Source organism: Bemisia tabaci, chromosome 3, assembly GCF_918797505.1.
Source record: "Bemisia tabaci chromosome 3, PGI_BMITA_v3".
In the NCBI taxonomy this organism is placed as follows: Eukaryota; Metazoa; Arthropoda; class Insecta; order Hemiptera; family Aleyrodidae; genus Bemisia; species Bemisia tabaci.
The window spans coordinates 29682592-29710139 of NC_092795.1; the positions used below are offsets into that span (position 1 = coordinate 29682592).

The 27548-nt window shown below is 40.0% G+C and overlaps 1 protein-coding gene and 1 long non-coding RNA gene across 2 annotated transcripts in view; one reads left to right on the forward strand and one right to left on the reverse strand.

The window, feature by feature from the left end:
• LOC109029780 (uncharacterized) overlaps positions 1-27548 on the forward strand; it is a 139358-nt gene that overhangs the window by 4045 nt on the left and 107765 nt on the right. The window contains exon 2 of the long non-coding RNA XR_011899524.1: positions 23586-23678. This is a non-coding gene — a long non-coding RNA (uncharacterized lncRNA). The remainder of the gene's footprint in view (positions 1-23585; positions 23679-27548) is intronic.
• Capa (cardio acceleratory peptide capability) overlaps positions 1318-27548 on the reverse strand; it is a 44424-nt gene continuing 18193 nt past the window's right edge. Inside the window, exons 2-4 of the mRNA XM_019040406.2 lie at positions 27087-27194; positions 2633-2815; positions 1318-1522 (exon numbers count right to left, since the gene is read on the reverse strand). Coding sequence (XP_018895951.1) covers positions 1398-1522; positions 2633-2815; positions 27087-27194 — 416 coding nt within the window. The 3' untranslated portion in view covers positions 1318-1397. The remainder of the gene's footprint in view (positions 1523-2632; positions 2816-27086; positions 27195-27548) is intronic.

Sequence of the window (27548 nt, forward strand, 5' to 3'; positions counted from 1 at the left end):
CATCCACATTTCTTCGTCCAATCTTGCAAGCTTGTCAAGTGGCGTCGCAGCCAGTTGAAGAGCTTCCGTTCGTTGGAGCCCCGTATATAACGGTTCAGTTACACGATCAAACTGAGCCATCAAATTGGGCCTCTCATTGGTCGCACCCCTCACCTCAGGTCTTTTTCCACCAATCAGAGCTTCAGCTTTGATGGCTCAATTTGATCGTGTAACTCAACTTTAAAAACGTGACGTACCGAGATCAGTTTCATCCGCACAAATAGAAAAAAAATGAGATGATGGAAAGTTCCGATTTTTTTGCACACGATGACGTAGGTAGGTATGGCGCCAATATTCCTGCATAATCCGGAATTCAAAGTATGATGTAATATGAAGTAGGTAAATGAACAGTGACCTCCGTTGGTTAGACGTAATTTAATACACAAAATGCATTTTTTCCACAATCCGCATCATTTTCGAGAAAATTGATGACAAAACGGTTCGCACCCACTGACTACCATCGACGAAATCTAAGCTGCTCGGAATGCAATCACATTCCTTTTTTCTCCATTTTATTTTTTTACTGAGAAGTTGCCCAACGGAGCTGTCCGAAAATTTCACTGAATTTTCTTTGCGCTGCCGATATAGTTCAATGATATTTTCAAACAGATTCAACCAATAATTTCCCTATAAAAAAATAAAATGGCGGCGGAAATTTTTGAAAGTCGCATGGCGCTTGTAATACTTTGGTCAGGAGGTGTCGATTTATTCAATAGGTACTCTGTTTTCAATTTATGTTGATCAAAAAATAGTGGCACCTCTTAATTTTGATCGGCACCGCTCAACAGTTGCATCGATGATCCATTTTGATCGGCTGATTTTGATCATGGAAACCGAGCTAATGAGTCGACCACAAGACGGGACAAGAGTTAGACCTCTAACAAGACATGTTTTTTTATCAAAATTTCATGCAGAATATGTCGAACACATCAAAAAACTCCAAAATTGGTCAAAAGGAAATTCAAAACACCAGCTTGCAAAAAACTTACAATCAAAGCAGGTCAAATCAGGAATTTTGAAACTTTCCGATCAAGGTTTACATTTTTCTAGTCGCCCTATCAATATACAATAGGTACTAGTAGAGATAAACAATATATACACTAAGTAAAAATTGTCCAGAAAATATACGACTGTTTTCTGATCAACTCGATTCAATAATATCTAAGCCCCTTCAATTTGCGGAGACAGGCAACACCAGCTCCTGCGTGTTAAAAGGGTTACGTCATTTCAGTTTTTTATAGTGATAGGGTATGGCTCAGGCAAAAATGACGAATGGAATAACTAGGTGGTAATTTTATTTTTTAAAAAATGAAGGGGAACAAGAAGATAAAAATAAAGATATGAACAATGACTTAGTTTCAGTGGCTAATGTTATTGGAGATGTCCTGTTGCTTGGGCGACGCCTGGAGGTCGTAGTCGAAGATCTCCTCCCGAGTCTCGTGCGGGGCGCCGTTTGTTTCGCTCTCGGGGGGTGCTTCAAATTCTGAAAATTAAGGGCAGTTTAAACATTAGGGTGACCTTTTTGAAAGTGGATACCTACTTGATAGTCAAAACGCATGCATAACTTGATACTAGGTCATTTTTCGATTTCACACAGAAAAAAATAGATGGCGCTGAAGACAGAACCTCCTGTTCACAGTGCTCCTACGGAATCTTTGTTACACTTACAGACTTTTTCTGTTGTGAGAACAGAACTTCTGTAGTGGGAACAGAGTACTCTGTTCTCACAACGGAAGCTTCTGTGACTGTTACAGAAGAAGTGCAGGAGCCCTGTGAACAGAACTATTTTTTTCAGTGTAGGACATTTCTTAAACAATCCTGAACTTCACATTACTATCTACACTGTAACACGTCAGGGGTTTTTGTAAATAAGATTCGAATAAGAAATATTTTGAAATAACCCCGATACACAAAGAGAAAACTCAACACAAAAGTTTCGTTAATACAAGAAGTAAAACTCAAAATAACCCAAGTCTTCGGTTGACTGTGGGGTTTCCCAGTCTCTTCATCGTTTTCTGCGCTAAATTCGCCGTAGATTGCACCAAAATCAGCATAAAAGGGTTGATTTGTGTTTCACTTCCTATATTAACCAAAAGTAACACAAATACACAAATATTTTTATCGGTGTAGTGCTGGAGAGACCAAATGACTTGAATTCGTTATCAAGAAGATTTCCTCTTGAATCAAGAGTTAAATCGCCTGAATTATGCATATTTTTTGATCGATAAGCTATATTTTTCTTGATATGAGCATCTTTTCTGCTTGAATCAAGAGACATTTTTCCTCGGAGGCAAAATTAAGAATTTTGCATACTGAAGTTAAGTCACTTTTTTTTCCAGTGAACGTCCCGAGTGAGCACCATGATTTGCGATATTCTTTCCGGATGTACTTTTGAAGTCATCTCAAATATTTTCTCGGTAAAATCTTGAACCTATGAATACTCGACGTACAACAGTGTGATGTGACGTCAAAGATCCATGGAATCATCAACTGATCGAACGACTTCCGATTCGTTCCTGTAGTGCTCAAGATTCACCGGACACAAAGCTAGTTTCTCAGAATTTTTTGTCTTTCGTGATGTTCGAAAACTCACCTCTCAGTGTGATAAGAGTCCAGGGCGAGATGTCTTTTGGGATGTTGAGCCTGATGTCTCTGCCTAACCGGGGGCCAATCCAGAGTGCGCCACCTTCCACTCGGTCGTTGAATGCGTTGCCGCTCCTCCCAACTCGCGGAAAAGCCATTAAACCTTGCTTTTTCACTTGTCGATCCATCAGGTCTGGAACGAAAATATAGTGTTCAACTAATTTTACATCGTTTATAGCAACCTTAGCAGTGGTTCGGCGTGCTTCGCGATCTATCGATTGATCTGGCAAGTAAACCTATGGAAAAGGATCGATAAACAGGGTGTTTGCAACGAACATCTCATTAATCGCGATTCTTTACCGTAACTTAACATGGATGAATATTGATAATCTATCATTTACGCCTCACCACTGGACCTTATCGACGAGCTCGGCCAGACAGTGATCTTAAGGTGGAGTTGGATAGCAGGGCCGGATTAAGGGGGTGGCCACACGGGCCGCGGCCCATGGCGGCAAATCTATAGGGGGCAGCAAATTTTGCAATTTTTTTAAATGTAGGTATAAAAAAAAATCGGATTTAGAAAAAAAAATACAAACGAGAAAAGGCGACTAAATCGCTCATTTCCTGAGAGTAAAGTAATTTCTAATTTTTTCGTCTTTCAGTGATACAAGAGACAGCACCTTTAATTAGTCGAGTTAAGAAAGAAACCAAACTCGCAATTTGGCCTGAAACGGCGCGACTTAGAGAGAAATGATGACGAGGACTTGAGATGAAAAGGAGAAACCATCGGTGCGGCGATCGGCATGTAACACATATTAGCGCCTACAAGACAGCACAAATACTTCACGCATTGCGGCAAACACAGTGTGATCAGCGTGAAACGCATAGCTCCTACAAGACTGCGTGAAAACTTCACGCATTGCGCCAAACACGGTGCGGTCTGCGCGGGGCGGCGGCGGAAGTTAAAATCATTAATCCACATTTATGTTTGTTCTTTCATAATTTTTTCGTTCATTTCTTATGAGTGGAAGGCCTTGTCCACACAGAGATAGGTTTACGAAACTTAACTTTCGTGTGAAGAGCCGTGAACTTTCGCTAGTAGTGTTGACAGGGCTTTCCCAGAAAATGTGTTCAACACGAGTAAACGCGTCTTATGCACCCCTCCCCTGCTGGCACGTTCATTTGATAGTTTTTACTGATGTTTCGAAGCGAATGAGAAGGGGCGGAAAAATACAGGCGGCCCATGGGCGGCAAGTCGGTAAATCCGGCCCTGTTGGATAGTATGAATTTATGAAAGCAAGGGAACCAGGACATCCGACATTCAAGAGAAGGGCCAGAGGTTGATTTTTGTCTTATTCGCACAATACAAATTCTCTACAAAATAACACTTTTAACGCTAACTTAACTGTCAGGAAAGAACTTGACCATGCCAGAGGTTGATCCAAAGAGGTAAAATTCGAAAAATGTCCCCGATTGGAAACAATTCACCCGCAAAAAAGTCAAATTTAAACCATAGAAGGAAAGGAGAAGGGGGCAGGGGGCTATCCTCCAATCGATGCCCAGGTGCAGTGTGCATGGAGGAACCAACCAACTGGACGTATTAAGGTTCTACGTATTCTTCCCCATGAATGAAATAAGGCCTCGAGAACTGACGCATGGTGCAAAAGCAATAAACACAGTTCTACAAGCTTGAACGATTTTGGAAAGCTTGTAGACTATGCTTTTATACATAAAAATTTTCGTACTACATACATAAAAATTTTCGTTCGGTAATACCGCTTAAATCACGTTTTTCATACGTGTCCCAAGTAGCATTTTTCAATGTAAAAGTTGCAACAAGTTGAAACAATGTTGGTATTAGTTGCAACAAAGTTGCAACTTTCGGACAACTTTCGGTCGATAAGTGCCGATTTTCGGCGATCTGATCGGAAGACGAAGTTGCAACCTGCTGAGATTGCAAAATTGCTGCACCAAAGTTGTTTAAAATCTAAATATAGGCAGCCAGCAATACTTTGAATTTGAAACATGTTTCAACTTAATTTCAACTAGTTCCAACAATGATAGCTCCTTCGGGGGAGAGAGTAGGCAATCTGCACATCGATCTATTAGTCGCAAGAATCAAACGATTTTGTTGCAAATTGTTGCAACCTCTGCTACTTGGGGTGTTATGAACGTCTCGCCAGAAATACGGCTTACTGGCTCATCTAGATGCGTGAGAAAGTTTCTCCGTACCCAGGACAAAATACGTTCTTGGAAGTTGGCAACGCAGCGTTTCGTTCGTTCGAAGATAAGTACGGCGATCGGTATTTGCCGAAGCAAACCGCCATATCCGGAATCGATCGTTTATACACGGAGAAAAAAACTTCGTGCGTGGGACCCGAAGTTTAGGTCATATGGATCTCTGAAGTTTTCGGATTGAGAATCTGAACACTTTAGATCTAGCTGTCGAGGTTCGGATCACACACTGAGAAAAAACTATGGTTTATAAACCTATTAGAGGTAAATATGGAACACCTATAATAGTCGTAAATAAACTAATGATTCTCGGTCTGTGAACCATACTAAGGTCTCTGTACCTAATTAAGGTACCCCGTACCATAACTAAGGTATATGTGCTATTATTATATGTAGAGGTACTACTATTAGTGGTGTTCCATATTTACCTCTAATAGGTTTATAAGCCATAGTTTTTTCTCAGTGACATCTGCAACTTCAGTCCTTACATCTGAAGTACTTCGGTTTTCATATCCGAAAAACTTCGGTTCTCACATCTGAAGTACTTCAGATGTAAGGACTGAAGTTTCAGATGTGCGATCCGAACCTCGACAGCTAGATCTAAAGTGTTCAGATGCTCAATCCCAAAACTTCAGAGATCCATATGACCTAAACTTCGGGTCCCACGCACGAAGTTTTTTTCTCCGTGCACCGGTTAAAATGAAGGAAAATGTAAGTCCTCTTTGTCTATACCTTTGTCTATCAATTTCAATAATCAGCCGGCTGGTGGATGATTGATGGAGAAAGGCTTGCGGAGATGCCTGATGACGAACATACCTTTCAGCTCTCTCGGCCCTGATTGAGACGTCTTGGGCGGACAGCGGACACCCCGACCGTCGATTCGTAGCTTTACTGGAGAAAGGTCGTAACTCCGTTTCCTCGAGGATTCTAGACACAACGAAAATCAAATACACGGAGGGTTCTCCCCGGCTTTAACTACGAGTTTATCCCGATATAACCGTGATTGTGCCAGCGATGCCTCGCCGATCGAGATTCATACCGTAACCCTCTCATCCTCGCGTGAGCTGGACCGATTAACAACTTTTCGAAGCTCCTCATCTCCTCCGCACTGAGGATTACGTCACGAGTCTGCTCAGGGACGCCTCCAAACCTTCGCTTAAAACTCACTTGGGACCCTTCTCGAGAAAAGGGACCGCAAAAAAAAATTGTTGATCACATTTTATGAAAAACATAAACCGTTGATTGTAGAGCATACGAATGGATTATTTGCGCGAGTCATAGTAGAGAATCTTGTTTTGGTGGTTTTAGTTTATGGTAAAATTGATAAGATCCGTCCAAAAGTGAAAGTATGCTCAACATGGCCGGATTTACCTACTTACCGCCCATGGGCCGCCTGTATTTTGCCGCACATGGGCCGCCTTTATTTTGCCGCCCCCTTCTCACTCGTTTTGAAACATCAATAAAAATCATCAAGTGAACGTGCCGGTGGGAGGAGGAGTGGATAAGACGCGTTTTATTGTGAGGCTCATCGATGCTTTTTCTGGCTCTCTAATTGGCCAGAAATGCAAATGGGGGGGGGGGGTAATCAATGAGTCTCGAGTTTGTATTATACATTGTTTCAGTTGCAAGGTATTTTTTGATGGAGGGATCCCGAATGTGTGAGATCGACAGGTGGTCGTATGCCTCAATTTAATGAGATTTTTTGATGCCCTCCATGGAAGGTGACCCACTTTTCGGATCGCTTTTTGAGCTTTGGCAATTTTTGGCGTTGGTGCTCACTGATGAGAAAAAGCTATGGCTTATAAACCTATTAGTAGTTGATGTGGAACATCAAATAATAGCGCATATTCCTTAGTGATGGTATATATACCTTACGGTAAGAGATACTTTAGTATGGTTCACAGACCGAGAATCATTAGTTCATTTACGACTATATTAGTGATGTTCCATCTGAACCACTAATTGGCTTATAAAGTCATAGATTTTTCTCCGTGTTGTTTCTCTTTAATGTTCCTCAGCCTCACCTCCACGCTTGGCTCCACCCATTGAGTAAAAAAGGTCGGTAACAGATACCGAACTTCGATTCATATTGAACACCGAACTTTTCTTGTCCTGGCGATCAAAAACTTCGGTTACCTCAGCTGAAAACTCTGTTATCTGAACTGAAAAACTGCGGTGTTCAATATGAACCAAAGTATGTTCTTAGCCTATTTTTTGTTTCGTGCAGTATGACCTCTTGATTATACTGAAGTGCCGGGCTGCTATAATTTGGTTTTGAAATTTAATGCGACAGGTATCAGCTCTCTATTTCCGGTGGCGGAAAACTGACAACGGAGAGTTCCGGACTGGGCAATCGGGATTAATTTACGGATTCCGCCGGGCGTCAGCACACGGCTCATGCGAGCTCAAGCTGTTAATAATTTCTCAAAGTAATGAATGGCACCGATGATTGAGGGCTTAGCGCTAATATTAGTTGCCAACTTGAATCGGGAATAACACGTCCGAAAACTTATACTTTGAGAACATCTTGACCGATTATTTTTCAAACGGATTACATTATTTGCAATAAGGAACCATTATTTCTGGGCCATTTTAGAAACGACATACGTGCCATTGATTTCCACATGCAGATGTGTGCTTTGATGGCAGGGCCAGAGATAGTGGTGTGGTTCCTTATTGCAAAATTTAATCGAAACATGGTAAGCTTCAAAATTTCAAAAATGAGGTTTCGATGGAATATCTTGCCCATGCGGTTATATTATAAGAGTTTATTGCATTTTTAAGGTATCATTTGGTCTATACGATGCATCTGCCATTATGTCTATCTGTATATATCATTATCTATACGATGTATCTGCCATTAGAACTAAGTAGCCTTAAGTAGAATTTCTCAAAAATTAAGATAAAACTACAGCGGAAAAAATCTCATTAATGCATATGTCGCAGGCAATTAGTCAAATCAGGCATTTAGTCAAATGCCTAGGCAAATAGTCAAGAAATGTAAGAAACTAACGAAGTTTACTATTTGCCTAGGCATTTGACTAAATGCCTAGGCGCTTGATTAAATGCCTAGGCATTTTATTAAATGCCTGAGCATTTGACAAAATGCCGAGAGGTGATCAGGCACATAGTCAAATGAACGGACCGGGGCTAGAGGTGCTTCCATCGCATTTTGAACCGATCACCGTACACGGCTCTGTTTGTTTCGGAACCGAAAATGGGTCTTGGAAGCACCAATATACCATCCTCCATTCTTGCTAAATTAACGACTGAAGAAGATTTTGAAAACTTGCAGAACAAAGGGAATGAAGAAAGAAAACGCTCTAGGGATTCAAATGAGCCGGAACCATCGGATGCACCTGTAGAAAAAGCTGCTAGATTGGAAGATGACATAAATGATGTCCCTTGCTGTAACTGTCAGACAGGTGGTAAAACTGAACAGTGTTCGACATGTCCTAATGTCTGCCATGCACAATGTGGGCAAACTACCCTCGAAGACGGGCAAACATCCCTTACCTTCCTTTGTAACTTATGCCAGAATGAAATAGTAATTCGTCAGACACGTTCTGAAACTCATGAAAGGCAAAAAGATGCAGCAGCTGGCATGGCAGAATCAAGTAAAAAACTGTTTGATGATTTACAAATAGAAGACAAAGTTATTTTAGCCGTCCCAAAAGTCGATAGAGGGCCGCTTGATCATCAGAATGTACAAGGTTTCGTAACAGATATTCGTAACGGAGTTTACCAAGTCGGAACTATTGGTGGAATCATAAAAAAATTGGTGCGCCAGACCTGACCTTCGACGAATCGACTGTGTTGATTTCGACTTTTCACAAATTCCGCGAGAAAAATTCATATCGATCCGTGAGGCGGTTGCAGCCGGCTCTATGTTTGGCGGCCAAGGTGTTATGAAGTGTTCCTGTAAGCCAAGCAATTTGACTATTTGCCTGATTTTTAACGAGTTTCACTATTTGCCTAAAGGCCATACGGCATTTAGTCAAATGCCTAGGCTCTTTATCAAATGCCTAGGCACTTTATCAACTGCCTAGGCGAATAGCCAAAGTGGGTTTTCGGTAAAATTTGACTATTTGCCTAGGCATTTGACTAAATGCCTGATTTGACTAATTGCCTGCGACACATATAGATATGCGATCAATTTTGTCCATCGTACTTTTGCCGTTATTTTTTAGGTATTTCACGTACTTCAAAATCGTACTTCACAATAAAATCATAAGAATAACGTATAACGCCAGAGGCGCGAAGCGCTTCCAGGGTTTGGACCGCGAAGTGGTCGAAGAGCGCACCGTCCTGGTTAAATAAAATACTCTCGAGACATGCTTTTTCGATTTTTTGAAGTTAACTCAAATAAATCAATGTGTGTAATAAATTTAAGTCAAAAGGAACTATCTCCATAGTGAGATCGTGACTGGGGCCATAAAATCCGTGAGAATAAATCCACGACAGGGCTCATATTAAAATAGAGATAGTTTCTTTAGATTCGAGTCCGTCTGATTGGCACGAAAATGATGGCGACATGCGGCACAAAGAACCCAGGATTCACTTTAAAGACCTCCCAATCTCAGAGAAGTGGCGGAACGCCTTCTCATTGCGTTGAGTTGCTCTTCAAAAGTGTAAAATTTTCCCGCCTGAAGCAAGACGCGGACCGGAAAGACGTCGAGGTGGCTGAAAAAAGCGTATCAGATCTATGAGTTCCTCCCTCACCCCTTTCCCTGGGCCCCCACGAGGCATCACGCAGTTGAAGGAATTCCGAAAGGAGCAGAAATTAAAGAAACGAAATTAAAACGAGCGTCTTGAAAATAGCCGCGATGTTTGACACCGCTCGCCGCTCTCGTCCCGCGAGCCTTTATCCACACCTTTCGATGGAGAGGGCTTTCTTGAACAGATGTAAAAGAGGTGAAATTAAAATTACCTGAGGGACGAGCGAGAAAAGTAAATAAAAGCGAAATCCCCTCTTGAAATTGAAATTACGGCGACAGAACAAAGTTGAGCCGCTGCAGCGCGGTTTTATTCCTCCCGGAAGACTAATCAAGCGTTTTATGCCCACTTTTATGCATGAGGAAGCGCCGGCTCTTCTTTCGCCTCCTTTGGTCCTTTTTTGCCCAACAATGGATTAATTGGACGCTAACCGCCGACCGAAATATGCGCCCAATTTCCCCTCGAAACGAACAAGTGGGCTTGAACAAGGGACGTAATATGTCGATAGTCACTTGAACCGAGCTTAGCAGAATGAGACCACAGCTTTTTCAGCTTATTTCAGAAACCACATGTCTGCTATTGTCTTCCCTAAAATACGCGCCCAATTTAGTCTCCAAAGGAGCAAGTGGGCTTGAACATGTGGACGAATTTACTGCCGTGGTTAAGTTATAGAACGTCTTATAATTATTCGAGCGTTTAAAAAATTTTCCTTCTCAAAATACTAATTTTGACAAAGTCATTAATACTTTTCTTTGATATATTCAAATCCCTCACATTGCATTTCGAATCAATGCTCTGCAAAATTAGAAGAAGGATACGTCAAAATTTCCCAGAAATTAGGGTTATAGGACATTTCGTCAACGATTTTTTGTTCGCGCACCTGTTTTTTCTAGTAATTTACGTCCACGCGTTTTTTCGGCACGGGAGTTTTGGTCCACGTGCCAGTTGAGACCCAAAGTTAATTGGCCCACATGTAAATACTAACGACCATTGCTCACGACGTTTTTGGATGAAAATGTATAATGTCTTGGAAGGATGAGGGTTTGCTTGTTTTTTTTGTTTTGTCTGTTTGACCCAACGGAGAATAATATATAGTTGAGAGTTTTGGAAAAAATGGGGAACGTCAATTCCATGAGAAAAAATTCACTAAAACTCTCTACACCTCTTCGGTGTAACAGCAGGACTTAATTATCTTTCAAGAAATTCCCACCTTGTTATACCTGAACTGGATAAACCTCTATATTTGCCTCAGCTGAAGGCTCTTAGATTTTTCCTGTGTATGAAACGTATCTTGATTTATTTTGCGAGGAAAGATCTGTACTTTTTAAGGGTATCTGTCTTTCTTAATACGTTCAATTTCGTATAATTCTGTGCAACACCTCTGTTACGAAATAGTTGCTGCAGGCGCCGCGCGCCGCCGCGCCGCACGGCGGGCGGGCGGCCAGCGCGGAACGCGCATTGGCGCCTACAATCCTAAGTGGATACTTCAAGCATTGTGCAATGCGTGATGTATCCAATTAGGTTTGTAGGCGCCAGTGAGCCTCTCGCGCTGGCAGCACGCCGCCCCGCTCTGTCAGGCTTTAATATTTATACTCGCATAGTCAGCGTTTTTAACTCATGATTTTGAAATGTTTGCACACTCTGCATTGTATTCTCATTTGAATTGATGGGGAAAAATATGTATCAATTTATCAAAGGAGAATAATAATATAATGTGTGATTTTTAAATATTGGTGGTTCCGTGTCAAATTCAATGATTTCCAAAGCATTTTAATTTTTTCTTTTACATTTTGTGCTTTTATTTTGCTGCATCGAGGTGTACGCGCAACCAACGCTCAAAATTTGACGTATTTGACTCTAAAAGATCGATGTACAAATGGGTTAAAACTAAAGATTGCGTGCTTCTTGGTTTTTTCCCTCTTTTATTCATTTTAGCGGCTCTGGTGCTTGCACTATTAGCGGCTCTGGTGCTTGCACTAGAGCTGCTATTCCGGACGGTCCCATAGCTGGGGAGTATCAACGGACCATGTTACATTGGAGAGACCGCGTGTTGGTTGATGGGAATCGGCGCCATTTTCTGCTGTTTAGGGGGGACTGATTTTATTTTAATTGATATCTTTTTCCTGTGAGCGAATGCTATGTTGTGTAGTGTATTTTTGGAATCATGGTGATACTGTCAATAATTCAAAACGGGTCTGTGCTTTAATCTCGCACTGGAAAAAATGTACTTTACGTTTAAAATTTGAAAATTCAAATCTATAAGTTTTCGCGCTTTTTTCGAAGAATGCCGTGGTTGGAGCTTCCTAGTCATACTACTCGACATCAGCTGATAGCAAACAAAGGTTACCAAGGAAACCGTAAACGCGTAACAACTACCTACCGTCGCCAGAGCCGCTTTCCGACGCGAATGCGTTGGAGCTTCCTGCTTGTTTGCAGTTTCTGTCGGGACAACTGCGGCTCATTGAGATTAATGTCGCTTGGAAAAGGTTTTACAAATATTTGCCACGTTTTAAAAATATAAATGTTTTCAAAATGAAGTAATAATTTCGTAAAGAAAAAATTAAAAAAAGAAAAAAAAGTACCTATACATATTATATAAGGTATATTGAACATCAAAATGTCCTGAAACCTTTTATGAAAGGGCTCATGATGGCCAATTGGCCAATTGGCAAGGCCGAAGGCTCATAAGGCGTTCTTCCTTAGCATGACAGAATATGCGAAAAGAAACTGACGTTTATGGCTCACCTGAATGGCGTACCCAGCTATCGATGAAAATCAAAGGCTCAGAAGGTGTTTTTGTAGTAAACAAAGAAGTTCCTATCTCATTGTGTGACTTCGTTGAAGTGACTTGAAGCATTGTGGTCGAGTTTAAAAGAAAAGAATCGAATTTTTTCTGTCCATCCCAAAAACGACAAATGTGGTATAGTCTTCCCTACCCAGAAATGCGCTTTCATGGACGTGCATTTTATTCGAAGTCTTTCTGTGAGCGCGGTCCATTTAACATTCAACCCTGAACCATTGCCAGTTTGCGAGAACCTATTGCATTTTCTGCCGCCAACGAGTGCTTGACTGTATTCTGCGAAAGGGAACTAAGCGCACAGGAACGGTACTGAGCTTCAGCAGATTCTTTTTTTCGTTAAAGGACCGTAAACATACCAAAAATGAAATGTACAGGCGAAGTTGCTAATAATCTATCGTAAAAGTCGCGAATTACGTACCTCAATCGCGATGTTTAAGAATCGTCGTTTTTGTTTTACTTTTTATAAGAATAACAAATGAAAGTTATTCTCTGGATTCTACGCAAAACATTCCCTACAGAATAATGTTTCCCAAAATCAATAAAAATTCCAAGACATGATCGTCCGTTTTCTTTCGAAAAACTAAAATGTGATAATAAAGCTGCAACGTGAAAATCGAGTTACGTGTCTTTTGCAGTCACGCCGTCGATATGCGGGACCTCTGTACCGTAAGGAAACTACGGAAAGCACTTGTTTAAAGGGTTTCAGGACATTCCGTCAACGATTTTTTGTCCGGGCACCTGTTTAGTCCAGTAATTTACGTCCACGCTTAAAATAAGAAACAGTGACCTGGTCTAAAGGTTATATTCCAGTCCGTATGTAAAATTATATTGCCAATATCGAATTAGAAAATTGAGAGAGGAGAAGTTGTTGTTATGGCAACTCATTTTTCAAATGAAATGTTACTTTCTTCTTCTTATTCATCTTTCGAATTTTCATTCGTGACTATTTGGTTTTACTTCTATCTATAAAATCGTCGATTTAAAATATACCGTATATATATACCTTTTTTTAAATGATAATATTACTTCATTTTAAAAACATTATATTTTTAAAACGTGGCAAATATTTGTAAAACCTTTTCCAAGCGATGGCATCGATATTAATCTCAATGAGCCGTACTTGTGTCGAAAGGAACTATACGAAAATGGAAAAGAGAGGAAAAACCAAGGAGGACGCAATCATCGGTTTTAACCCACTTTTAAATCGATCTTTTACAGTCAAACACGTCCAATTTTGAGCGTTTGGTTGCGAATACACCACGCTGCAGCACATACAGTAAAAGCACAAAATATAAAGGAAAAATTAAAAAGCTTTGGAAATCATTAAATTAGACATGGAACCTCCTCAATATTTTCAAAACACACGTTATATTTTCCTTTAATGCATATTTTTTTTTCATCAATTTAAATGAGAATAATCCGCGCAGAACGTGCAAACATTTCAAAATCATTAGTTGAAAAACGCTGACCAGCGAGTTTAAATACTGTAGCCTAACACAGATCAAGTTTCGCACTGGCGCCTACAAACCTAACGGGATACTTCACGCGTTGCGCAATGCGTGAAGTATCCCTGTTAGGTTTGCAGGCGTCTATGCGCGTGTCATGCTGGTCGCCCGCCGCGCCGCGCAGTGCTACGGCGTTTCAAGCAACTATTTCACTATCGTTGACGAAATGTCCTATAATCGTTTAAAGAACAACCAGTGGCGTAGATAAGGGGGGGGGGAGGGTCCAGGGGGTCTGGAACCCCCCCCTTCCCTCTAACCTCGTTAATTGTACCTTTTTAGCGGCTCTGGTGCTTGCACTAGAGCTGCTATTCCGGACGGTCCCAGCTGGGGAGTATCAATGCAGCATGTTACATTGTAGAGACCGCGCGTTGGTTGATGGGAATCGGCGCCATTTTCGGCTATGTTCCTTGTCATGACTTTATTTTATTGCATACTGTTTTATTGTTAGTCAATGCTATGTTGTGTATTGTATTTTTGGAATCATGGTGATACAGTCAACAATTCAAAACTTGTTTGTGCTTTTATCTCGTGATGGAAAAAATGTACTTTACGTTCAAAATTTGAAAATTTGAATTTTAAAGTTTTCGCGGTTAAGGAAGCTTTAACCACTGGGTTGGAGCTTCCTAGTCATTTACTCGATATCAGCTGATAGCAAACAAAGGTTACCAGGGAAACCGTAAACGTCTAACAACTATCGTGGCCATTGGGGCGATTATTGAAATGATATCGACTTTATGTCGCCGCTTACGACAGGACATAGCCCTATCTTAACTGTGTAATATATCGCAATTCGATATTGTTTTGATTTTTAAAAGGAGCAATTCATTCATACAGTTCCGATTAGTTTTGGCGAACGGGCCCTTAGCCTGCTTAGTACGTATAATCCCAAAACGCAGGAAAATAGATTGTAGGAAAATATTTGCATCGGAAAATCGTAACAATTTTCCCCTAGATGTCTTCCATTCCGGGTACATATTTATTGAAAACGGCGACTTTTTCAACAGTCCTATTTTTATCTACAACATCTAAGTGGCCCTTCATAATCATTTAATTTTGGCCCCTGGCCAGAAAAAGGTTCGGAAATTGCAGTGATTTTGCCGAAAATGCTGAAGTAAGTAAATTTGGGCATTTTTTTTCCTTCTTCAAACTCTGTGGAGAAGCACTTCTCCTCCAGTACATCTATTTTTTTACTTATCTCTTGCAAGGTACATTTACAGAAGGTGTGTTCCAGTATTAACAGTTCAGATTCGTTGTTTTTTTATTATAACGCTTATTTCGGAAAGCAATTATTACATTGTTCAATTCTACTGACTTTCAACACTCGATTATACTCCCGGCAAATTCTGCAGCAGCGTTTCAAATGTTGACTCTAATGCTTCCAACAGCCATCCGATGTCTAAGAGTTTATTCCTAGATTTAGGGATTTTCTGGAATTTCCAGGGATTTAGGGATTTTTCAGGAAATCTAGGGATTTTTTTTTGATGAGGTAAAGTTACCAAAAATCAACTTTTTAACCTCAATTCTAGCTTCGACAATCGAAAACATTTTTTCATCTATATTTTGTAGGCCTTTTTGGCAACACTATTTTCCCCGCAAATAAGCCGGAAATTAAAACGATTGCGTCCTTCGATGTACTTGACATTCAACTGCATTCAACCTGTTAATAATAAGAAATCAACTAATATTCTTTCATTTTATTGGTCTGGATTAGCACTGCTTTCAGAGAGCGCCAAAATTCAAACGAGCCAATCAGATTTAAATATTGCAAATCGCTACATCGAATGACATCATGATTCTTCATAAAAAAATGGCGCTTTTTGCAAAATCTAGGGATTTTTTAAGTATATTTGAGCAAATCTGGGGATTTAGGGATTTTTAGCGAAATGTAGGCATTTTTTTTCTTCCCCGCTAGGGATTTAATATCGGAAGACTGGCTTCCAGTATCGTAGCGTTGATCGTCGCTGATGTCGAAATGGAACCTAATGCCGGACTTACTGTAACACCTCCATTCCTCAATTCCGGTGAGGAATACGTCTCTACCCTTAACTCAATATAAATATACAAATTGATAAGTGAGTGCTTTAGTCTCCTGAAAACAGAATTGCGAAACTTAAAATTGGAGAAAAATGATGAGTAAATGAAAAAATGGAACCAATTGATGGGATATGTCGCATGCCATTCTGACACAAAATATGGCGTCTATCGAATCACCTTAACTAAATAAAATAACCAAATTTTCAACTCTCAAACTATCAACTATCAACTATCAAAATTCAAACTATCAAAATTTCCAACAATGACAAAAATGATTGTAATATACCTATAATGTAATGAAATATACACGCTCTAATCATTTAATTTGTATTACCTTTATGTTATGTACCTACATATTATACTATTTTTATAATAAATTTTGCCAACATGCTTTTCAATTCAGTCTACAACATTTCATTCCGACGTGGCAATAATGATTTATAATGCCCCTAAACATTAAAATGAATTACAATAGTAATGCCGCATTATAATGTCGTATTATACATCGCAACGATTCATGTCCTACTGATTATTGATTATTGTAAGATGAATTCTGTTTTCTCTGATTGTATGTTTTATACGTGCGAAGCAAGTACGGGTCACTAGAAACGTGGTTCGTACGGGTGGCTGATGAAATTGATCTTCGAATACCTTTTGATGAGCTAGGGAAATGGAACCATCTGCATCTCATGGACAATAAATAGTTGCCGTAATTAAGGTCATCCCGTGATTAAGGTGCCGTGATTTAAGTCATAAATTCTTCATCTAATTCTTGATTCATCTCCAAAATGTCTGCTAAAGCTTTCATGCGCTTCTCCTTGTATGCATGAATGAGCAAATTGGGTATCGAACAAGCGGACACTTTTTGAAAATTTAGATGATTCTGGACAATATCGTACAGAAGTCCACGAGCTGCAGATAGAAACATTACCTCTAGCTCATCAAAAGTTATTCGAAGATCATTCAACAACCTCTTTGACAAGTTGCAAAAACTTTTCGTTAACAATAGTGTCACACGGTACTAGGAATATTTACTATTTAACGAACCTTATATTTCCCTGACTCAGTCCTAAATTATAGAAGTATGCGTTACTTTTCCAGCAATCCAAAAAAACAATTATACAAAAAACCAATACCTACACTTTCAGATATAAAAATGCAAATTTTTTGCAGCCTCGCTAAACGACTTATCAACCAGAGATTTTTTAGGAAGCGGACCTCCAAAGAGCTTTCAAAATTAAAAGTATACAACAAGTGATAATGCCATGTATTCGCCATATCAAAGCCCAATACACATTTATACACCGGCTACGTAAATCTGCTAAGTTACAAAACATGAATCGACAGTTGTCGGATTGTACATCAATGACAAAATGTGTCTAGGTCCTCATTCTTGACTACAACTACTGCCCCCAGAGCCGCTCTCCGACGCCAATGCGTTGGAGCTTCCTGCTTGTTTTTACTTTCGGAGGACAGACAAAATATTATCAGGGGCGCACACAAAATAATGTAAATTTACCGTCGCGTTTTTGAATGGACCCCCCTCCCCCCAACCCCCTTATAGAATTTCAAGCTACGCCACTGAGAACAACTATAATTTTTAGTCCTAACACCCACATCAGTGAAATGTTTTACTCTCCTAATAAAGGCACCCTAGTTCATAAGAGCCTTCTAAGAAAGTTCTGTCAACCGTTGGATAACGTATATACGCCACGCGTAGGCGGGCTACTCGCTTTTCAGCCTATGATCCCGGACCCGACTGTTGACCTTTTCGTCTTCGGAGTTCACTCGTTTCGCCGAAACCAATGTGAAGTATGAGTCGCGTGCATTGCGGTTAATTTCAAATAATTTCCTGCCAATTTTCCTCTACAATTTGCGAGATTATCCGGAACGAAATTTGGCGATTCGTAGATATGACAACAACGGATTCGAACCTCATCATTAGTTTTCGATACGCGACCGTGCACGGAGAGGATGACCCTGTCAGTTTGAAGTTTTCGGTTTTAAAAAGTGATTTCTAGGTAAATTTATCTGAAAATACACTATTTCCCACGTTAGAAGTGGGCGAATCCTTGGATTATAATGTAGCCGTGCTAAGGAAGAACGCCGTATGAAAATTCAAAAGTTGCTAAATTTCACTTGATAAAACATGCATTTTTGACAACATTTATGCATATTTTTCCTTGAAATTTTCAGACACTTTAGATTAAATTGCGTACAAAATCGTCAGAAAGTTTTGGGAAATAATATTCGCAATTTTTCCAGTTAATTTGGTTTTTATCGCAGGAAACTTGGCAACGTCTGAAGGCTCATACGGCGTTTTTCCTTAGCACGACAGAGTTCTGCTTCATGCACAGTCTTCATTTGCCCAGAAATGAAATAAAACTGCTGGGATTGATTCTGTAGGACTTAACTCGAAGAGTTTATCGTCAACGTTTCATTATCCTGTTTTCAATCCGACCTCGAAAAATTTGTACTGAAAATTTCGCCAGCAACATATACCTAACATTACACATACAACAGGATGTCTTATGTCAGTAAAAGCCGAGAAATATCCAGAAATTTGATTGTATCTACACAGTATCCAGAAATTTCCAAAAATTTGATTACTTTCATTACATATGTAGATTTTCTAAATCAAACAAGTGCCAATTTTTTCCCGCAAAAAATCCGGAAATCTCGTCTAAAATTTCAGGAAAAACCAGGAAAATCCAAAATTAAATTTTGGTAGACGCCCTGTATAAGTGTTAAATTAAGAGTCTAATGTAGTTGCAGTTGACACTATGAGCCCAACTAAGAGATGATGATGTTTATAAAAAGTTGAGAGTTGATTTTAGACGAAACCGTGTGTTTCACAAAGTTTTGTATCGGAATACTTGGTAAAATCGAAAATTTTTTCCTCTTGCAGGATATTAGATTATCTACGGGAACTATAAGAACGCATCGACTTACGCGTCGATACAGCATATAAAGCACATAGAGCACACAAGCGTACGCACATAAAGCTGTGCGTTAGTAAGATGGTATCAAGAGGATATAAAATCAACCGACCATTCCTCGCTCCAAATGATTCTATTTATACATAGTGAAACAATCGCGAATTTTCTGCAGTATGCGCACAATTTCGGTTTGGATGTCTTAGCAAGTAGCGAGCTCTGTCTCAAAATTAACCGACAATAAAACACCAAATGGCCGCGAGAATTGCACGGAGAGGTTTCGCAAGCGACGCTTAAGAGCTCCGCGAAATGCTCAGGTAGCCTAGAGAGTCAAAATAATACAAAGTTCCCATTTCATTGCATCTCCTCTTGCGCCACTAGCAAGACATTGTTACGCCAGACGTAAGAATTTAACCTCGCACCCATGAATAATCATTTAGCACCTGGCCGTTTCGGAAATTTTAAATTCGGTATGGTCCAGATTCACAGAGAAGACAACTTGAGCCCTAACTGTTTAGATCAAATGGAGCCAGCTAACAAGGCAGTAGTGCTTAATCCTACAACTTCAGGGTCCAACCCTACAGACTGTAGGTCTCAGCACCACTGCCTTATTAGCTGGCCCCATTTGATCTAAACAGTTAGGGCTCAGCGCTAAGTTGTTTTTCCCGTGTTTAATTTTCACGGTGTGCGAGATCGATTCGTTATGACAGCTCATAAACGAGTTTTTCGGGGGAAAGCGAGCCCGCGATGCACCCGCTGGTAACGCTGCGATGGTAACGCTAGCGTCATAACGTTTAACCTTAATAATCAAAATACATATAGTACATAACGGGAGTAACGTGACTCCATCGTAAAATTAAATAAAACACATGTTCTATTGTTCTTTGGAATTAGGCTCGCGGAATTTTCAAAATGAAAGATAGGAGGTTCATTCTTTTGTTCTCGCTTGCTCATTGTTTCAAACTTGTACACACTCATGCAATTCGTAAGGATTCTAAAATTCCTGCATTCTGTAAGATCGGCGACTCTGCAGTCAGCTCCGTTACGAAAAAAATTGCGAGAAATTGAAAATTAGTTATCGCCGGTGTAAGAATGCTGCGCCCGGGTAAATCGAAAAAAGAGTAACAGATGGCGACATTAAGGGGCTACACCTGCGGTATTAGCTTGGCGCGTTATGAGAATTCCATTCCGTAAACACTGATCAACGCCTTGTACATGTACTCTAGATTGCCTTCCTTCCCGGCTGCGTAGCGCTCACTAATTTATCGAAGCACAAAATGTCGGCGAGGATATTAGTAAGTATTCTTTCATTTACTCACGATCATCGTGTATGTATTTGAAGTTAAAAATTGTGGAATTAAAATGCAATTTTGCGCTCCCTATGGTGGGAAAAATAACTGAATCAATAAAACTTTTCCTTTGCAGAGTTGATAAGTAGTAGTAGTAAAATAAAGTGTTTTAAATTGAAAAGTCAACCAAGAATTTTTCGACGTAACATGGCAACCGCTTTGTTCAAAAGTGTGTCTATAGGGACTAAATTCCTTTTTACTGGTGCCATCGCATCTACGAAAAATCCGACGCACAATACCTAACCGACAGCTCTCTTCTTGTTCCTCCCAAAATCTTGAGCAAGAAAAGTTTTCAGAGACCCTTTACTTCACGTGTTGCTAGATTTATCCTTTTTCATATGAGGCGTAGATCTAACATAGATAAACGTGAGGCGATCAACTGCTTTTTAGAACCTTTCAACTCATACGTAAAATTCATACTGATGAATTTTTATGAAATCTAAAAAAATTTACGTCAATGAGATTCATTTTCAAAGTTTGCCATTTTCAATTATAAATATATAATACAATTAATGGGCCCTGAGTTTAACCCAGTGGAAATGCACGTTCGGAACGCTGTTTTTCCAACATTTAGATCCTTCATAAATATCGATATCAAGTAAGGCAAGTTGCCTCACCATGAATTGATTGTCTCAAACACATTTAAATGGCAGAAAAACAGTGATGCCAAATTTCAAGAATCCCGTCTGGTTAACCGCATGGTATCATACACTTATTTTCGTTTTTCAAAATGAGGACCTCGTGCAAATCTCGCAAGTTGGTGACAATGGGTCTCGTCCATTTAACTTTATACAAAACAATCGACATTTATCGAAGCAGGCTGCCTTACTTAGAATGGATTATTAACAATGGAGGGAAAAAATGTTTCCACCCTGTGCCAATTTCCCTCGGTAAGAACATAGTAACTTTAATGGAAATTCTCCACGGAGATCCGATTTTTGACGGTGGCGCGGAAAATTTGGCCTCGGTCCTGTGGTCTCCTGCGTCCTGACCGAGGTGGAGGAAGATCGATTGGTTCCTGATCAAGTCACACCTCACTTTACGTTTCAAGTTTCTCGGCGAGTTTCTCTTTTGCCTATTCAATTTGCGTCATGAATGCGTGCCCTTTTCACGCGCTCAACGAAGTTGCTTCCGTGCTGGACTTATCCATTTTTTGGGGGAAGAGACTATGACTTGGATAGTAATATACTATCGGTACTGAACAAAAAAGAACGGAACATAATCCGGGTGTATTTATGCCAAAAAAAGGTGTGTGTAAATCATCAAGATGAACTTTGAACGTGTAATTTGTGTGCTATATGGTTCCTCTTGATTTTATTTTTTGTTAATAGTTCGTTTTAACGTAAGTGCGTTTGGATAGGTAATAGAATGGCAAGAAAAAAATGTTTATCAACTGTCCTCCAATTAATTTTTCCTGTACTAAGGTGTTTGAAAGGTATGACGGCTGAAGAAGTGACCTTTTGCGGAAAATTCAAATTGAAGATGAAACTTGAAAGTTTTAGTTTGTTACGTCGCAAATTCCGTGTCTTTGTTTTACTTATTCGAGAAAAGTACAATAATTATTATAATCTATACCTATTACCATAGTTATCGCACGCCATTTTAACACCGAGAGCTTTTCATGATATTCGGAGTGTATTTTAAACAAAATAAGAGACGCCATCTAGTTTTTTTTTTAAAAAATTTTATGTGGGATTTTGTTGAATCAAAAATTCTACACTTCAGTAGATTGTGAGGCGGGCTTCTTATCTTACTGCACGCACCGCTGAAAATTTCAACTTTTTCGATATGAACACTCGCACTACTACTACCTCTAATACCTACTTTTCATGTCCTTTTTGAAACGCGCTCTCGCCAATTTGTGAGAAGGATACTGGCTCTCAGCCACATCGTTTTGTGGGTTGTGAGAATTACACCATTCTGCACTCGCCGCCGCAATGCAATTTTTACCATTTTTATCCAGTTTCGATGTCCACACCGTTTCTCCTCTTCTCAGCGAGTATGACATTTATGAATGCATTCGTCGGTGTGCACACAAGTCTTATTTGGAATGTGTTACGTTTGTCAAGTTAAATTTTGAGGAGGAAATGCCGTGTGAAATACTAGAATCGGAATGGTGGTTCCGCTAGCAACAAGTAGTAGCCCCACGGATCAGCATGAATGTGTGGTTATGGCAATGGAAGGAGAACGCATTTCAATTCCCGTTTTCGACGTCTGAGATAATTTCCTTCCGCATCTCGGTGCTTCCCTCAAGTGCACGCTGCTGCATTTACGTGGCTCAGTTTGTTCTGTCAGGACTCATAAAAAATGTAGCCGGCGCATTGCCTCAGGGTGCGACTGTACGACTGTAACCCGAGACGTATTTTGTGGCTATTCTATGACGCCTTGCATTTGCTGCATTCTGTATATGGATCGGGTCAAGTTCACCGGGAGGAGCTGTGGAGACCAAGCTACTCGTATACTGCCGTGCTAAGGAAAAACACCGTATGAGCCTTCGGTAGTTGCCAAATTTCCTTTGATTGAATACGAATTTACAGGAGAACTTGTGAATATTTTCCGTGCAATTTTTCAGAAAATTTTCTTCGTAATAAATTAGATCTATGTCATCTGAAAATTTCAAAAGAAAATTTTCACGAATTTTCTTAAAAGTAAACAGTTTATCGAAGAAAATTCGGCAATTCTCGAATGTTCATACGGTGTTCTTCCTTAGCACGGCGCGGCAGTATGGTTTTGATCGTCGGCGGAAAAGGCACTAGACTTTTAAAAATTTCAAAACTGAGTAACAACTGGACCAAATTTAGTAAAAATAGAAGTAATAAGTAGTAAGGAAGAGTAAAATTTTGCGGTAAGACGTAGTATTTTAGGCTCTTTTTAGAATCCGGCGTATTTTCTTTCAACTTTGACTCTGAAAGTATGCAAATATTTTCTTTTTCTGGCGAAAAATGCCGCTAATTTGAACGAGGAGACGTCGCTACATCTACGGAAGATTGTAATTACTTGTCGAGTTGAACCCTATCGTGCATATAACATCATTGATACTAGGGCTCACGCGAAAATAGAGATACGGCGTTACGTCAGAGGAGAGACGAAAAGGCAAGCGATGGATTGGTACGCACTTTCTTAACGACGAATTGTACACCTCCTGCTTAAAAGTCAAAAAAATTAGGCAGGCTTAAGGGCAGGCGACAGAGAATTCATTCCGGAAATTAAGCCCCGGGAATCCAAAAACGAGGGGCGAGTGCGATTATCAGAGACTGTGTTTTCCACACAGGAAAGATTTCCAAGACCCTGCGCAGTCGCTTTCGAAATTAATGCAGGCTAAAATGGGAGAGAGGACCGAGAGTAATCCTGTATCATTGACTATTAATCGTTTGTATTTTGTTTCCAGTAAATCCGTTGATTGGTTTGTTCGGACCATCATGCCGCATCAATCCTCGTTTCCGTGTTGCCGAATGTATGCACCGAAAGAGTCAAATTCAGGGTGAGTGTTTTTTTTTTTTATGAAAATTAAAATCTTAAAATTCCACGTAAAGTTTTTCATGAATTTCAGGAATTTATGAAAAAATGCCTTCTGAATGTAGATTTTTAACTTCGACGTTGGAGAAGTATTAAATTGTACGCATATTTTTGGGCTTTTCAGAATAGTTTGACTCAAGGAAAGTAAAAACGCCTTCAATCGAGAATGATACTGCGCAACACACGGAAGCTTGAATATTTGTATCGTTAAATTATTTGCGATGTTCCGATGATAAAAGTCCGAATCCAGAGAGGAGGAGAGGAATGATTATAGAGGCTAACAATAAGAAGAAAAGTCTGACTCGACGAAGAAAAAGCGCCTTCATTTGAGAATGATACTGAGTAACACACGGAAGCTCGAATAGTTGTATCATTCCATTATTTACGATATTCCGATGGTGAAAAACGCAAAACATGCATCTCGCTTTTGATGTTGTAGATTTTTCATAACATTTTAGATATTTCAACATGTGCCCAACGAATGCTGAATTTTTTACCGAAAATTTTACTAATTTTCCTTCACCGTGTGCAGCAGAATCTGTGAAATTTTTACCAATAACGTTCATTTATTCGTTTATGGTTTAAAATAAAGAATAAGATAACCGCAGGAATTTCCGAACATCCGAATGAATTTACGTGTTTTGGACTTTCACCATTGATTTGTGACCGTGATCGGAAAAGGGGCCCGGCGTGCGCGGCCAAAGTTCTTAGGAAAGGTTTTCCTGAGTTTTTCATGGAAAACACTCTCAAATCTTCCCCGTGCAGTAAATGTTGCGAGCTGCTCCGCATTTGTTTGGACAAACAAGAGAACGTAGAAGAGCATTAAAAACAACAATTAATTTGTGGCCCGAGAATAGAACATTGGATATCAATTGAATACTTTTTTTTTTTTAGAAAAAAAAAAAAAAAAAAAATTACAAATTGTTTTTTAGGATTTGCATTCTTCAAAATTTTATCACTCCAGTTTAATGGTTTAAATATATGAGGATTACTTGTCGCAAAATATTTGTGAAAAACTCTAGTGACAGTCCTACCGAGTTAAGAGTTTATAGTTCTCTAGCTTAATGATCACTTTTTCCGTGGAGGACGGTCACATGTGTTTTTAACGGATACATGTGGTTATTTTTAATGATCATCATGATGTCAATCGGTGTAAGGGGATAGCGGGTACGTAAGTAGAATTATTTTTCTTTCATTATCAAGCGAATGAATTCACAAGCACTTAAACACATTTCGAGGTAAAATTAGCTGGCATTCTGTATCCTCGGAAAGTTTAAATATCGCCGCAAAGTTCAGCTGTTCCATTTCTGGATCCGAGGAAGAGGCAATGCCTTCACAAGTAAGCAGCTTTGAAAGATTTTTAAGGTTACGCCTCAATGAATATTACTCTTCATTTCACAGACCATCATGTACAGCTCGCTCACACATTCGGACTATTTTCAAACTCCGTCTCCGATATCCACTTCAACTGCAGGTCGAGATGGATGAAATTTTAGTTTGAAAACATGAGTTCTCTTTTCATGATACACACATAGGTGTCTCATCATCGAAATTACTCGTTAAACATTTTCTCTTGTCTCCAGCTTCTGTAACTTTGGAAGTTTTTCGTTTCTTTGCGTGCACTGTTGAGTAAGAATCCATTTATTCTCAATCGATCATTACGAAACAAATTTACGAGGGTGGGTTGTTAAGTCTGCCGCTCTTAGGAAAACAAGGTCTGTTTCCAGAGAAAACATTCTCCTTTTCTGTGCGCTCTTGAACATGGGTATTGAAACCCATGCATGGATGCGAAAATTCTGGCTGTGTAATGTTTCTTAAATTGAACATATGTCATTTTATCATTACGAAAGAGTCTCTGTCTCCCGGCGTTTCCCGCAAGATGGCAGCACTGAATTTTCCTCCATTTAAACCCATGATTAATATCGATCATTGATGAGGCAGCCTACCTCACCTAAAATCGATGGTTTTACATGCATTTAAATGGACAAAACCCCGCGCCGCCAACTTGCGAGAATCGCAGCTTTACCGACTCCTCAAATTTTCATTCCATGCCCAAGTCTCAAATTATTTCAGATCTCTAAACCGGGGCAATTTCCGTGATTCCGGTCACGGGCGGCCAAAATCCTTAAACCATAATTCACCTTCTTATTGCTGTGAAGCGGCCCTTTGAGGACACGGATTATCCATAGATAGAGGCAAGGCTTTATATGTAGAGGCAAGGGTGGATTTTTCTTTGGGCGTGTCTATTTCTTTGTGTATAAACTTCAACTATCAGCCCGCTGGTTGGCTTAATGCTATCCAATGGAGGCCCGCGTCGCAGCCGTGGCCGATTAACATAGAGTATATAGAGTCGTAATGTAAATGTGAGAGCTGGCGCCACTTTTAAGCTTTTTACAGGTTCCGAATTCCGAGACTCCTGTGTCACGCCGGGTCATTTTTTCGATACGTAACCGATTGTTTTGGATACACGGGGACCTGGCCATCTATTGTAAACAAAGAGGATAGGAATTATTACGTATTCTACATCGCCATTTTGGATCGCAAAACCATCGGAAAAGTGACCGAAGCTCAGCGCACACCGGGCTCGGAACTCATTGATCAGAACAATGCCGTGCAACGCAAAAACGCCGTAAACGCCATTTTAAATTTTTTGGAAACAATCAGGGTGTCTACGGGGGTGTGAGTATTGTCGCCAATGGAACGACTCCTCTAACAAAATGTTCACCTGTACCGTAGTATCGTTTTCGAAGCGGGAAGCTCAAAAAACCGCAAATTTCTTACGCAGATTGTGAAGTTATGAGTGCATTTCAGACTTTGCCGATGCGCTCATAGTGATTTTTGAGGCATTATCTGTAGGAAACAACTCTTAGTTTTGCTCTAGCAAAAGTTTGCAACAGGCCCATTTGAGCGAGAAATTCAAATTTTTGAAATTTTTCGAATTTCTTCAGCCAAAGGTACTGAAAAAGTACTGCATTTTTCTGTTGAGAAGGCACTGAATTTTCTCGGGAATGTACTGAAAAAGTACTGTAAGAGTCCTGATTTTTGACCAGCCTGTTTTAGTAGGCACCCTGACAATGTATTATAGCAGAAAAACTTGGTACGTGGGGACAATGTTTTTTTCAGAATTCTTTCGCAAATACCATCCTGTAAATTTGAGATGCATGGGTAAAACCTTCAGCATGCACAACAACATGCATGCCTCATTTTATGAAGTGTTAAGTTCCAAAAAACGCGGGAAAATCTCGATGGATTTACGGCGCTTTTGCTCAGCACGGTAGAACATGGCGCCAGCTCTCCCATTTAAATTACGACTCTGCGTATTCTATGCAGATTAAACCCTGGAAATTCAAGTGAATCAGTTTGAAGTACTCACCATTTGAACCGAGCATCCAGGCCATTTCTCCTCCCCGCCGCCCCACTCTTGGGAACGGGAAGAGTCCTTTTGTCTCTCGTCTGCTCCTCGCGTTCGAACTCACCAACCCTGCCGAACAAACAAATCCGTCAACACCAATTCAACGAGACCTAGCACACACTCAAACGCACGAAAAACCGCGTATCTGCACCCGAGAAACCTCTGACACTTACGTGCTTTTGTCCCCTCGCAAAATCACGCCTGCCGGAAGACGCCTCGACTGTGTTCATTAAACTGAAAGAGGGGCGACAACGAGAGTTCAAGGGATAGGAAGTGTTGAAATTGGACTGAATTTTGTCATTAGAACTACTACTCCTAGCTTGCATTTGAAGATGCGTATGTAGGAGTAGTATCTCTATGAATGATAGGTGATTTTATGGATAAGCAAGAGACAGTAGCTCCTCATTGCAGAATGTAGTCCAA